Here is a 14,576-nt window from a genome sequence, read left to right as displayed (position 1 = left end):
GCATACAACTAAACCAGTCAGGGTCACTCCACGTGAATTGGGCTGGCATGAAATAATGACACAGAAATACCTTTTTCTTTGGGTTTTATGACGACTCTTCTGACCTAGTTCCCACAAAGGAGGCAAGGCTGGCAAGAAAGAGAAAGAGCACACCTCAAACCCAGTTTTATTGGGAAGAATCCATTCAAATGAAGCAAGGGGTCAGGTTTCAGGGGGCTAATTCTAGCTTTGCGACGTCTCCCAGGTCAGCAGGTTGACTGACATCTTGGAAGACCACACCTATCTCATGTGCTGTGTGATGATCAAAGGCAGAACAAGTGAAAGGGACACATCTGTGCACAGCCCAGACAGAGCTGCATCGTCAGTCCAGTCTGCTTGTGTGTTGAAAATGCTCACAGCTCACACACACAGCCCATGGCCGCTTGCCACATCTCTCTACATTCCTATCAATCAAAGCTAGGGGGTGCTCAGCTCCTATGTGGCAACTCCCGACACCTGATTTCAAATTCTCTGAGGGTATATATCTTAAAGTACAATGGCTAGGTTGTATGGTAATTTCTATTTTTAATTTGTTGAGGAACCTCCATACTAGTCCCCATAGCAGCTCCACCATTTTACATTTTCACCAAAAGCACATAAGGGTTCCAGTTTTTCTCCCACCTTATCTACCCTGATTTTTCAGTTTTAAATTTTAGTTTCATTTCATAGTAGACAGTATAGTGAGTGCAAAGTGGTATCTCATTGAAGTCCAACTCCTCTTTGAAAAGAATTATTTTATGTTTAAAGTAAAACTTGGCCACCATTATTTTCAGGAGCTGTGCAACTTCTCCGCTAGGCACTGCAATGACTTTAGCAGTATAGGGTGGATCATGTCACAGAAATTAAAGGATGAGATGTTCCAAAGCTGAGAGAATTCATAGAAAAAGCATACCTCAGGGGGAGAGTAATTATTTCTGCCTTTGTGGTGGGAGGTTGGGCAGGACCCTCTGCCCCAGTGAGCTTTTTGTTACTGTCAACCACAGCCCTTCATAAACTGTCTTCCAGCCTCCTACTCCTTCACCACAACTTCTGTCTTTCCTGGGCATTTCTTTATTTCTCTAAATCTGCAAAGGTGCTTTGATGTCTGTAAAATCTGTCCCTTGATCTACTCTTTCCCTGAGCCTTCTCTGCTACTCTTAGAGCCAGCATGTCTCCCTGTCTCACTTCCTCTCCTCCTGTTCTCTATCCTGCTGAGTCCTCCCAGTCCTTCTCCCCTCCCTACAATGGCAAGAGCTGCTATCAAGACCACCAGTCGACCTCTCCCTTTCCAAATCCGATATTCAGAGGCATCAGGGTAGTGTACAACCCCGTCTTCCAAAGCTCTTCTCCCACTTAAGGTTTTCCAACAGCTCTCCTTCTCCTTTCTACTTCCCCTGAACTCTGAGGCTCCTCCATTATTTTTTAATACCAAAAACCTCAGAATCATTTTCAGTTTCTTTCTCTTCTCCCACATTCAACTTAGCAGTAAATTCTAGGGCATCTTCCAGTGAAATGCATCTAGAATCTGATCTCTCTCAACTCTTCTTCCACCCCAACCCTGGCCTAAGCATTTCTTTCCCAAATTACCTCAGGAACCTGTTAATAGGTTTCCCTGCTTCCCACTGTAGCACAATTGATGTGTCTAAAGCCCAAGCCCAACCAAGCTGCCCTCTGCCCCACAGCCTCCAGTAAATTCTCATCTTGCTCCAAAGCAATGAGAAATTTTTATCATGGTTCATAAGACCTACATGAACTGTCCCTCTCCTCTTGAACCACTCTCCTCCCACCTTAATTGCTCTAACACCACCTCAATTTCTAGAACATTCAAAGCACAATTCTGCCTCTGGGTTCTTTGCATCTGCTTTTCCTTAGGTATGAGACATTTTCTCAGATAGCCACAGACTCATTCTCTACTTCCTGTGGATAAAATGGTATCTGTCTATCATCTCAGGCTGCCAAAACAAAATACCATAGACTGGCTGGCTTAACAGACATGTATTTTCTCACAGTCTAGAAGCTGAAAAGATTAGGTGCTGGCTGATTTAGTTTCCTGCTTTGACAGAGGAAACTCTGTCAAAGAGTTTGAGAGCCACCTTCTCACTGTACTGACATGGCAAAGAGAAAGAACCACTTTCTAGTATGAGGACACTAATCCCATCAGGGGACCCACCCACATGACCTCATCTAACCCTGATTACCTCCCAAAAGCACATCTGCCAATACCATCACACTGGTATTGAGATTTCCACATGTGAATTTGAGAAGGGGGGACACAGTTCAGTCCACAGCAGTACCTTATCAGACAATCCTTGACTGATGTAAAATAGTAGTTCTCTCTGGCCCATCACTTTTTATTCTCTTCACACTCTTTTTTAATAGTCTTCAAGGTATTTTATCGCCTGCTGACATGTGATGTGTTTACCTGCCCCTTGTCTGTCTTCCCCCGTGAATGGTAAGACTTGAATGGCAGAGAAGGCACCAATTTTATGCACTAGCCCATCTCCAGCTCTCAGAATGGAGTCAGACATGCACTCAGTAAATACTTGTTGAATAAAATAGCTCACTCATGTATACATTGCTCAACCATTTACAGAATAAAAAAATTGGAAATATCACAAAACTCCAAAAAATTAAAGCAGAGCCACAAGATGGAACACCAGAAAAACATTAAAACAATCTTACCAAATATTTAGCACATTGAGAAAACATCAACACCATCTTGAATGAATAAAATAATACCAAAAAAGTACACAAAAATAAATACGATCTATTTTGTTGTTGTTGTTGTTGTTGTTGTTCTGGGATTAAACCCAGGGATGCTTAACCACTGAGCCGCCACATCCCCAGCCTTTTTTTTTTTTTTAATTTTGAGACAGGGTCTCTCTGAGTTGCTTAGGGCCTCACTAAATTGCTGTGGCTTTGAACTTGGGATTCTCCTGCCTCAGTCTCCTGAACTACTAGGATTACCATTGTGTGGCTCTGTGTCCTGCTTATAACTTAAATTTTAAAAAATTAAATTAAATTAACTTGTGTGTTGAGGGAGAAAAAGAGAGTTTGATCAATTAGAGGAAGAGATTAGAAATACACCAAAATATGAAGTGATTGTCACTCAGTGCTTGTCTGTGTTGTCTAAATTATTTTGGTAAATGAATACTGCTTTTAGTAATCATTGAAACTTTTAGATTGCAAATTTGGGGGAGAGAGAAGAAGATTAGCCTACCCATAGGTCCATGTACCTGTGCAGGAAGGGAGGCATATGGCATGTAGGGTGACCTCTCTTAGCTTGGGCTTAGTCCAGAGGAGATATGCTCAAAGGGATGATGAGTCTTCTGTGCCCACCAGTTCTATGATGGCAGTGACAGTGGGGAAGGAGAGAAAATACAGATGGAAGGTTTAGATCCAATGGAACCTGTCATTCCCTTCACTTAGAGATTACGAGAAGGCCCTTTGTGGGTCATATGGCTTCATGTACAGCTGGAGAAACCAAGGCAGAGTACAGTGGCCTGCCTCTGCTGCCCTGGTCAGGGCTAGTTCAGGTCTCTGCTCCACGTCCAGAGTGATGCTTGCGTCTCGGCCCATTGCCTCCTCACTTTCCTGCCATGGTGGACTGAAGTTAGGCAGACCGTTGGCCCTGCACTGATGGTTAGGTCTGCTCTTCACACGAGTCTGCCTTTCCCAAGCCCACCTTCCAGCTCCCAGGAATTGCAATCCAAGGCTGGTAGAAGAATCTCCAGGAGGCCCTGCCTTAATGGCCAGCCAAATTTCTAAATCCTTTCTGGACACTCTCCAAGTCCTACATATCCATCCTCATGTCACTTAGCTACAGAATGCATTTTCTTTTTTCCTAATATGAAAATGTGGCTATGGCTGGAGAAAGATACAAGGCAAGCTTGGTTTGCTCATGAAGAAAAACAAGGCTGAAAGCCAGCTTGGCCCTGGGTCCTGCTCTGTCAGCCCCGGCACAGACATTCCTCTTTCAATCTCATAATGCAGAGAAGTGTGCACCAGGACTGCTGTTCAAATGTTCCTCAGGGCCACAGCTGCATTAGCAGGGAAGCAGAGCCCTCAGTTTGCAGGAGATCGCAGCAAAGGCAGCAGCGTTCACTCTGTGGGCTCTGCCAGTGCAGTAGGGGCTGGATGGAGATGGGGAAGAGATGTAAAAGGATTTCTTACTCTGAGCTCCAGTACCAAAAGTTTGAAAACTGTAGTTTGGATGAATATGAAATACCTTTCCATGGGGAATAGCTGGTGTGATAGACAGTTTCTGCAGAATGGCCCCATTTGATGAATTCCAGAAGGTTCTAGTGACATTTTATAAGGGGAAATCCCTTCAAAGCCATTTTTAAATCCAAAGCACTCTCTCTAACCCTGTCGATGTCCCGACTACTCACTTCTGGCACCAGTGAAATTTCTCTTTGCACTAAGGCCAGAGTTGTTCTTTCTATTTTATGGAGAACTCACTGATTATCCTTTAACCTCTCTGCTCTTGTTTCCAGGCATCTGTAACAAAACTAGGGAGAGCTGTTTACCTGAGGAAGCCTGTTTTATTACCTAATGGTCTTCAAATGGTGAGATGTTGGCCCCCAGGGACCAGTCAATCATGTCTAGAGTCCGGGTTTGAGTTAACAATTGGGCATGGGCCTGGGGCAGAAGTGTGACTGGCACCTAGTAACAGAGAGACCAGTTCTGCTGTTAAATGCCCTACATCACAGAGGATGGCCTCACCACAAAGAATCATAGAGCCCAAAATGTTAATAAAGCCTGGATTGTGAAACCCAGACCGAGAAGATTTTTCTGTAGTGGACAGGAGTTTCTGAAAATTAAAAATAGTCATTCCCAAGGCTGTCTTCTCATAGAGAATCAGATCAGGGGCTGTCAGTACCTTTTTACTTTTACTCAAACTGTCTCAAAAATCCTAGATTCCCTACATCATTTGCTCCAAAATATCTTTATTCTAAACCCAGTGCACTCATTAATTTAAAAAAATGTTTTAATGAAAGTTACAGTGCCCATTTATTAATGTTTTGTTAAGTTTCAGAGACCCTTCTGAGTGATAGTTCATTTTTAAAACTGTACCATACAAAGTTGTCCCAATGGTTTATATATGCTCATGGTAGAAAATTCAGAAGTATTTATTCACAGGAATTTTAAAAAATCATAATTCTACTCAAGAAGAAACATTTCCAATTATTAACTGTGTTTTTAGTGAATTTTAAAAATAATCAAGACTGTTCTATTTTAAACAATTTAGTTCCTCCAAATCAAGACTTTTTAAAAAGACAGCTGCTTCATACACCATTATATAATACTGAACCCTAGATTACCTAGAACCTTTGGTTGAACACAGGTTATTATCAGTTTTTCAATATTATAAATAATTCTTGATCATTGATTCTTCATTTCACGCTGTTTTTTAAGTAGCACAGCAACCTGGACTGTCCTGGGGAGTTTGGAACATGGGTCTAACTGATCCTGGCATGGTGACTGGTACACTGTAGATGAGTGTAGCGAAAGGTTGTGGTGAGCCATGAGTCAGGAAGTGCTAACAAGCTTAAAGATGATGGGCCTCACAAGGTGCTGTCCTTGCAGCATGGACATGACGACCCTGTGTCTGTAGTCTGTGGCTTTAAGGGTGGGGCGGAAGCACAGTCCAGGGCCAGGAGCCCAGTGGTCTTAGGTTTCCAGGCTCAGCTTGCCCTGGGTTCCTTTCTGGTGTGAAAGTGCTGGCTGAGCGGGTTTCTTGGTGGAGTGGGCCCAACCTTCCCCAGTCCAATCAATGATGAGATCTTCCTTGTTTCTCTCAGGTCGCACACCTGGTCCCTGGCTCCAGACAGAGGCAGCTGGACAGAGCCCAGATGACATCAAAGGCAGAAATGCTCAGGTAATATAGCCCTCAAGGAGATTCTCCTGGGGAGCACGGAAAGGCTCAACAGCTGGGCAGCCTTCCTCACACTCGTTTTCTTCGTGGAAAACCATTTTGGCATGGCTTTGTTTCAAGCCAGAAAGGAACACTTAGAATTCAAGAGCTGAAGCATGGAAGGGACCCCCAGAATCACTACCACATGCAGAAGCAAGTTGAGCCACTCAGAACCCCCTTTGGACTCATTCTGCTGTCATCACCCCAGTCCCTGCCCATTCTTTCCTGAGTAGCATAGTTTGAGAAACCTGCGAGAAAAACCCTGTAGCATTTATAAAATCTAATTCAGTGTTCTCTCTCACCTATAGAATACATGGCTCCTTTTGGTACCCTTAGAGCTTTTTCCTCCATCGATATTATAATTGATTTTGGCCAGACTGACTCACAAGCCAAGTCCTTTGGCTAGAGGAAATTGACAAGGCCAAGGGGGAGACCACACCGGTGCTTTTGTGCTAAGACAGTCTTAGAAGAAATGCCCTTGCTCACACCCCATGCAACTTAGAAGTGTCTTCTAACCTGGGCAGAGGTGACATCTCTTACTGTACAAAATAAAGTCTCAGGTTTAAAAGTCCTTTGTTTCTTTGAAAACATGTATAGTCCTACTCTGGCCTCATCCTGTTTCAGGGTTCTGTGTGACAGACAACAGGCTGGCTTGCTGGTACACTGGGCCATCCCACAGTGGGATGGAATGTGAAGGAAAGTGACCTAAGAAGGAAGGGCCTCGATTCCCAAAAGCCAGGGTAGTCCCTGGGACAGGCAGTAGGTACTTCCTCTGGCAAACAAGCATTTCCCTTCTCTAACCTCAGCTAACCCAGGAATAACAATATCCATTCTCAGATGATCATAGGTTCAAAACAGGTATACAGCTGTAGTTAAAGAAGCATATGCACATAAAAAAGAAAGAAGAGAGGAAGAATATGCACAGAATTGTTACTAGGTGGAGGGGATTCTGAGAGGATGATAGGATAAGACACACCAGGAATCTGTCTCCCCACCTGAACAACAATTGCATTGGCAAAACCCATCTGTTGGATTTTGTATGGAACTCTGTGTAGAATTCTGGGGTCCATTGAAGTCTTGCAAGTTCCAGGGGATGCTTGGAGAATAAATCAGAATTGATTTTAGGCACTTTTAGCTTGTACCAGTAGCTGCTGAGCATCCCCCAACCAGCCCCATGGCAGGCAGCTATGCATGTGTTCTTGGAGTAACTTGCACACAGTTTGGGGGAGCCAAGAAGGGCAAAGGGAAAAAAATATCCCCATCCTCCACACATTGGGGATCTGGGCTTTGATTGCCCACTGCTGCTTCCAAAAACGTGGGTGCAGGTAAAGAGGTGGCATCCCCCCTGCACCTCTTCCCACCACTGCAGTTCTCTCTCCTTCTGGCTGAAGCAACCCCCAGGAGAATTATTTTTTCTTCCCTTCATTTTACTGTTTCTACTTTTGGAATCCAAACGTTAAAGACCAAGGTGTTTGAAAGCAACTTCATATGTAGGGGAAATTAGGAAAATAATCACGTATGTTCAAGAGAAAAGGCATAGGCTCCAGAAAGACCTGAGAAGACCTTAAATTTACACCTCAAGCTGATTCTTGGCATAGAGATAACATACAAAAAATAAAAAATAGAATAGAATAAAATTAAAATGATAACAATACTTTTAGCAAATTCTGAGGAAGGAAGAGGATCTGCTTTATAGTGTTATGGCATTGTTTGATTCAGATATCATTCCCAACAACAAAAAAGAAAATCAAAAATTACATAAAAAAGTAGAAAATTGAAGACCATTCAACAACAACAACAATAAAAGTATCTTTGAAAAAAGGTTGATGGCAGATCTATTAGACAAAGAGTTTAATACAGCAGTCTTAAAAATGTTCATGCTGGGCATGGTGGCACGTACCTGTAATCCCAACAATTTGGGAGGCTAAGGTGAAAGGATAGCAAGTTCGAAGCCAGCCTCAGCAACTTAGTGATGCTCTAGCAGCTTAGTGAGAACCTGTCTCAAAAAAAAAATTAAAAAAGGGTTAGGGATGTAGCTCAGTGGTAAAACGCCCCTAGATTCAATCCCCCCTACAGAAAGTAAGTAAATAAATAAATAAATGGCAACTGGCTTTTTTAAAAATAGTAGATGGACACAATACCTTTATTTTATTTTTATATGGTGCTGAGGATCGAACCCAGGGCCTCACACATACTAGGCAAGTGCCCTACCCTGAGCTCCAGCCCCAGCCCAAAAGGCAACTGTCTTAAAGTTGCTCAAAAATGTAAAGGAAGATGTGGATAAATTCAAGCAAATGATGTATGAACAAAATGTAAATATCAGTAAAGAGAAAGAAAACAGAAATTCTGATGCTGAAAAAATACAACTGAAATGAAAAATTCACTAGAGAAAATGAAAGGCAGACTTGAGGCAGCAGAAAAACAGAATCAGTGAACTAGAAGAAAGGAGAGTCAAAATTATTAAGTTTGAAACCAGAAGAAAAAAACATTAAAAGTGAACAGAGCCTGTCAGAGCTATGGGACACCATCAGGTGTTTTCAGGGAGACAAGAGGGGCACAGAAAGAATATTTGAAGAAACATCACAAATTTGATTAGAGGCATGAATAAAAACATTCAAAAAGCTCACTAAACTCCAAGAAGATGAACATAAAGAGACTAACATCAAGGCACTCTGTAACAAAACTTCTGAAGAACAGAGTATCTCAAAAGCAACAAGAGAATCGATTTGTCACATACCAGCTATCCTCAGGAAGGTTATTGGCAGGTTTCTCATCAGAACTTTGGAGAGGACAAGTAAGCTAATATATTGAAAGTATTAAAAAGAAAAAAAAAGCTGTCAACCTAGAATCCTATATTTGGCAAAACTGTCCTTTAGAAGTGAGGAAGAAATTAAGACATTCACATATAACAAAAGCTGAGGGAGTCTGTTCTCCCTCACCTGCCTCATGTCTCTGGCTTTCAGGAATCTCATGCCTTCCGTCTCGGATCACCTTCCTGCACATTCCATGCAGCCCTGCAAAATGGTCCAGTGTAGACATTTCCCATAGAAGATGATCACTGCTTTTTACTTTCTTCCTAGTATACTTCTATAATTTCTACAAGGAATATATTGCTCTTGTGATCACCAAAATAGAATCATCATCATAATTATAGTCTCATATATTTATATGGCTCTTTACAGTTTTTAGTTGGTTTGTACATGTTATCTCATTTGATCCTTTTAATCACCCTGTGATCAAACTGGAGAGAAACTTTTAATGCCATTTTATTTTTCAGTACTGGGGATTAAACCCAAGGACTCATATAGGCTAAGCAAGTGCCTGACCACTGAGCTACACTCCCAGCCCCAATGTCATTTACACAAAAGAGAAAACTAGGCTCCAGAGGCTAATAGGTTTGTCGAAGGTTACATGCCCAGACCTTCTGACCTTCCTCTGGCGCTCCTAACACTATATATCACTGAGAAGAGCCTTCCTCACCATCAACGGGGCAAGGCTAGGTGGGACATTATGCAGTATCTGGTCTCCAGTCTCATGACAGGCACAAACCTAAATCACCCCATACTGATGCCTTTTGTCTCTGCCCATGACAGTCCAGTCAAGGATGGATTAAAAGTCTCGTTGGAAATCCCACTGAGATCTCTGGAGATCATCTTCAATCATTTTCACTGCAGTGAGACACAAAGCATCGCCCAGGGAAACCAGTGGGCTCTAGCCAGCACACACTGCCCGGGGAGTACTCTCTCCTTCATGGATGCTGGGCCGGAAGTCTGAGGGTCTGACTTCTTTTCCCAATTTTCCCTTGCCCTGACCTGGCATCTCCAGCATGTTCTTGGCTTTTCATGAACTTCCTGTACAGTCAACTGCTGGTTCTTGGTCTCTTCTAAATGTTCATAAGTCAGAATTTTAGGTTGCCACACATCAACTTCATGCCCCATCTCGTTTGCCACCATGACCCCTTGGGATAAAAAAAACTCTCCTTACACATGATGGGACCATCTTCCCAGCCTTGGTGGTTCTGTGTGAATGAGGAAAAGCTGTGTTTACCACCCTTGGGCGCAGTTAGTTTTCTAACCCCACCTGGTAATCTTCTGTCATGTTTCCGCAGTTATCTCTAAAGACACTCCTGTGAGAAGATGGATGAAGAGAAGACCAGGGGTTCCATGTCACAGGATGAACATGTCAGGCCCCACCATACTCAAGCTGAATTCAGTCGACATACAGGCTCTGAAAGGAGCACTTATTTATTGTAAATACGTGATTTGCATGGGCTTTAAAGCAACATTTTAGTCCACTTTGAGTTATTTCAGTAATATTTTTAAAGAAAACCACTATTTCTCCATTACTTAAAATGTATCTTGGCATTTGTCTGTACAGACAGAGCCCTGCCCCACTCCATTATGTCTATCCTGTGACTGTAAATATGCTTGCAGCTGGCCCTTCCTAGATTCTTAACCATTTTTAGAGTGTCCTTAGTTTGTAGGTGGTCCCAAAGTCCTAAGCAGTCACAAAAGCTTCTTATTGGCATGACTTTATATTCTCATTGCACCAACTGCAAAATCAAACCAAATAATGCCTTATAAACGATGCATCTCAGAGGAAGTAGTGTGTGCCCATACCCGGACAGTGCTGCGCAGCCTCCGGGGAGTGAGATGTCACGTCTCACTTCCATTTTGCAGTACAGGGATGTCTTTTTGCTGCTTAATGTAAATATACTGCAGTGTAAAGGCAGGAGTGGGCTCAGCCCCTCCAGTGCCTTCTACAGGGCCCTTGAATTATCAGTTGAATTATCCTACAAGTAGCCAATGCTCTTACTGTTTACAGTGCTCCTAGTGCCCATGTCTCCGTCACTTCCCTCCTGCCCCTCTAAGTTCCCAGCTCCATCCTGGTAGTCCAGGTGAAGTCACCTTTATGAGATTTTGGTATTTATTTTTTCTTTTAGGAAAAAAACATATGCTGGTTCTGATTATCATGAACTGCTAATCCTATCCCAGAAGTCTCCCAATCTCCCAAAGAGGTTGCAAAGATTTCCATGGAAAATATGAGAAATGTGTAAAACAAAATGTCTGAAGAAATATATGTCTCAACTATCTAGCCACAGCCCACCCTGAGAATCTGGGAACCAACCATAGGCCACACTCAGCCCCCTTCCCAGCTGAGGGAAGATGTCACAGGCCCACAGCTTCCCCTTTGCCTGTAATGAGCACCTGGGGGCAGGTGCACATTCATCTCCCTGATTATGCAGAGTCCAGCTGGGCTGGAGATGTCCCTTACCTTTTCCTTGAGCCAGCAAAGGCATGGAAGTGGACAGGGAACGCTGACATGGATAAAGGAGAGAGATTAGGAGGAAACAGACTTGAGATCCCTGAGGAAATCGAAGAGGGAGAAGAGGAGGATAGCAGAAAAGTTTGCTTTGGAACAACCCACTCATGTCCTCAAACCTTGAGGATGCGGGACAGTGAGCAACAGTGAGCTGGGATTGCCCAACGTGACTGCAGACCCCTCACTGTGGTCTGGAGCCGATCAAGCTGGTGTGCTGCATCAGTGTGTGCTTTCTTATTCCAGATGGGAGAAGAGAAACTGAGTCAGCATCAAGTATGCATCTCTGGGGCACGACACAGGCCAAATCGTAACAGCTAAAATCAGTGGGAAAGAAGCTTTCGCAGGCCTTTTGCATTATTGATTTATTATATTGGTTCTGGAAGTTTTCCAAGAAGTCCAGGATTTCATGTGGGGGACAGTATCCACTCTGCCTTCCTTCTGGTTGCATAAAATATTTACAAGAGCTTTAATTTGAATAATGGAGAATGCCCTAGACACTGGCAGTTCCACTTTGGAGTGGACTGCTGGCCCTGGTGAGGCATTCAGAAGTTCTGCTGGGATAGAAAATTTATAATAAAACCATTCAAGAACAGAGGGAAGGTAGGAGCAGAAACCAAAAAATGGCAAATAGGGAGCAACCTCAGGAATCCGGCATCACGTGTGTCCTCCAGACCTGTCACTGAACGCGCACCCTCCAAGCTCAGGCAGTGTACAGGCTGAGCCCCTTAACCATGGACTCATCAGAGATGCATCCCTGCCACCTCCCACATCCTCACTGACCCTGTTGTCTGTAACTCTCCCCCTGTTTCACCTGTATTTTATATTTATTGATGCCTTCCTCTGCAGATTCATTTCTTTGTACCTAATAAACTAACTTTAATAAGTGGAAATGCTTCTGAGGTCATTTCCTGTTAAAAACCCATCTATGGTCACCAGTACTGATCTAAGCCAATTTTTTAATGGTATCATATTTATGAGATACTGTGTGATATTTTGATATGTACGATGTATAATGATCAAATTTGAGTACCAAGGCCAAACATTTTGGGGAGGGGGCACCAGGGATTGAACTCAGGAGCAGTCAACCACTGAGCCACATCCCCAGTCCTATTTTATATTTTATTTAGAGACAGGGCCTCACTGAGTTGCTTAGCTTTTGCTGAGGCTGGCTTTGACTTGCAAACCTCCTACCCCAACCTCTCAAGTCACTGGGATTATAGGCATGCACCACTGTGCCCGGGGAAAGCCAAGGGTTAGAAGTTTAAGGATGGAAGGGCTTCTGAGAAGGCCACAACAAAATGGATGTTTACATGGACCTCGTGCTTGCTATAACATACAATGATGGAAAGAGAGCCTTTCTTCTTTGAGCTAATTTACTGAGTGTTTGGTTCGACCAAGCCTAGGGGTTGGGGGGTACTTAAAAGTAGCTAAAATTAGCAAAGTGTGGTGATACATACCTGTAATCTCAGCAACTGGGGAGGCTGAGGCAGAAGGATCCCAAGTTCAAGGCCAGCCTCAGCAACTTAGTGAGGCTTAAGCAACTCAGCAAGACCCTGTCTCAAAATTAAAAAATAAAAAGGCTGGGGATGTAGCTCAGTGGTCAAGTGCTCCTGGGTTAAATCCCCAGTACCTAATAATAATAATAATAATAAAGTAGGTAACTATATTTATTTAGTTTTATTTATATAGAATGGGCAGAGTGTATTGTTCATAAATTCTGCTAAATTGTATTAAAATGGAAAAAAAAAAACCTTTCAGCCTAAAATGCACTTTGACCCCCACTTCCTTAATTCAGCAAACCTCTCCAAAGAGCCTCCTGGGTGAAGCAAAACCATCTCCGACTCCATTAATACTGTTTTAGGTAGACTCTGAAGCCTGCTCTGGAGGAGATTTGGCTTATCTGCTAGGTGAGCTGGCTCAGGATGAGAGCTTAGAAAATACACACAGATTTGAGTCTCTATCATCTCATATGAGTTTTGGAAAGTAAATTACTTGGCCTGTGCTTTAGTTGCATTACATGGATGTGTACCTGGGCATATAGAGATGAAATCACATGAGCAGGCCCTGACCCTTTGGTCACTTCAGTCAGGCAAGGGCACACCCCTCCCTCTGAGGAGCCACCAGTTCACGTATTTCTTGCTCATTCACAAACAGGGCTCTGCTGGCTGCATCCCAGTTGCTCCCTTTAGTCGCTGGCTGAGCTGCTGGGACCACACTTCACTAGCTTTGCTGTGGGATAACAAAGCAGGAGGGGTAATTAAAATTCATAGATGTTTCAAAAATAAATCTCATCTAGAAACTAATTTGAAAGCTAGCTACTACATGCTTTGCATCCTAATGAGTTAAGGAGCTGACTTTTTTTTTTCCTGCTGCCATATTGATGGAGGTACCAATAAGCTCTTTGGTGACCAAGAAAGGCCAGTCTGAGTGGGGAAAAAGAGCAAGGGCCCAGGATAATCTACAAAGTAGGTGATGAATTCTAAAGTCCAGGCAGGTGGTAAAGGAGCTGAGCTATACATTGAAGGACCTTTACACTGAGGCACCCCTTAGGAAATTAAGAATGGGAGAGGTGAGAGGAACAACTTCATGAGAAGAACTGTAGATTCCAGAAGCTCTTCCAGAAGTTCCAGATTTTCTTCCAGAATTTCTAGGAGTTCCAGAATCTCAGACTATGCCCCAAAAGCGTTGGCATTCTTCATGAACCCATTCTGTCATGGGTTTAATTATGTCCCCACAAAATTCATATATAGAAGTCCTTAGCTCCAGTATATCTCAGGATGGTACCTTATTTGGAAAGAGGATCACTGAATATATAATTGTTTTAAATGAAGTCATACTGAAGTGGGCCCTATGTTCAATAGGGCTGGTTTTCTTATAAAAAAGGAAAATTGGGTATTGCCATACACATGGTGATAATGTGGTATAAGAGGAAAGCAAAGGTTGGGATGATGCTAAAGATTTCCAGCAAAGCACCAGAAGCTAGTCAGGAGACATGGAACAGATTGCCTCTCACAGCCTCAGATGGAACCAACCCCACAGACACTATGATCTAGGCTCCAAAGCCACGGAACAATAAATTTCTCCTGCTTATACCATCCAGTCTGTGGTATTTTGTTATAGCAATCCTACAAACTCATACCTACTCTTGGAGCTTTTCAGGAGTGTGTTACTTTAATGAAAAAGAAATAGGTGAGAATAATATTTAAAGTAGCAATTCCTTATGTCAATGGAGCAATCGTCTAATCTGATGTTGACTCGGGTCACTTGTTGCAGGTGGCTTAGTTCTATTTCCTGAACCAGACAATCAATTTTGCATGCC

The 14,576-nt window shown here is 43.0% G+C and overlaps 1 protein-coding gene and 1 long non-coding RNA gene across 4 annotated transcripts in view; one reads left to right on the top strand and one right to left on the bottom strand.

Moving 5' to 3' along the window:
* The window catches only part of LOC144373808 (uncharacterized), a 41,689-nt gene extending 29,542 nt beyond the window's left edge, over positions 1-12,147 (top strand). For 2 of the 3 annotated variants that reach the window (XM_078036789.1, XM_078036791.1), the window contains 3 exons: positions 4,515-5,899; positions 10,044-10,184; positions 10,878-12,147. In XM_078036789.1, coding sequence (XP_077892915.1) covers positions 4,515-4,676 — 162 coding nt within the window. In that variant the 3' untranslated portion in view covers positions 4,677-5,899; positions 10,044-10,184; positions 10,878-12,147. The remainder of the gene's footprint in view (positions 1-4,514; positions 5,900-10,043; positions 10,185-10,877) is intronic. The other variant, XM_078036790.1, reaches the window with a different exon arrangement.
* Positions 2,791-13,669, bottom strand: LOC144373810 (uncharacterized). The gene is made up of 3 exons (XR_013433361.1): positions 13,287-13,669; positions 12,715-12,810; positions 2,791-7,931 (listed from the first exon to the last, which is right to left on the bottom strand). It is a non-coding gene; the product is annotated as an uncharacterized LOC144373810 (long non-coding RNA).
* Between the last annotated feature and the right edge of the window lie 907 nt (positions 13,670-14,576).

The sequence above is a fragment of the Ictidomys tridecemlineatus genome, unplaced genomic scaffold, assembly GCF_052094955.1.
Source record: "Ictidomys tridecemlineatus isolate mIctTri1 unplaced genomic scaffold, mIctTri1.hap1 Scaffold_50, whole genome shotgun sequence".
In the NCBI taxonomy this organism is placed as follows: Eukaryota; Metazoa; Chordata; class Mammalia; order Rodentia; family Sciuridae; genus Ictidomys; species Ictidomys tridecemlineatus.
Note: the sequence above shows the minus strand (reverse complement) of the source record. Positions and strands in the feature narration are given on the sequence as shown.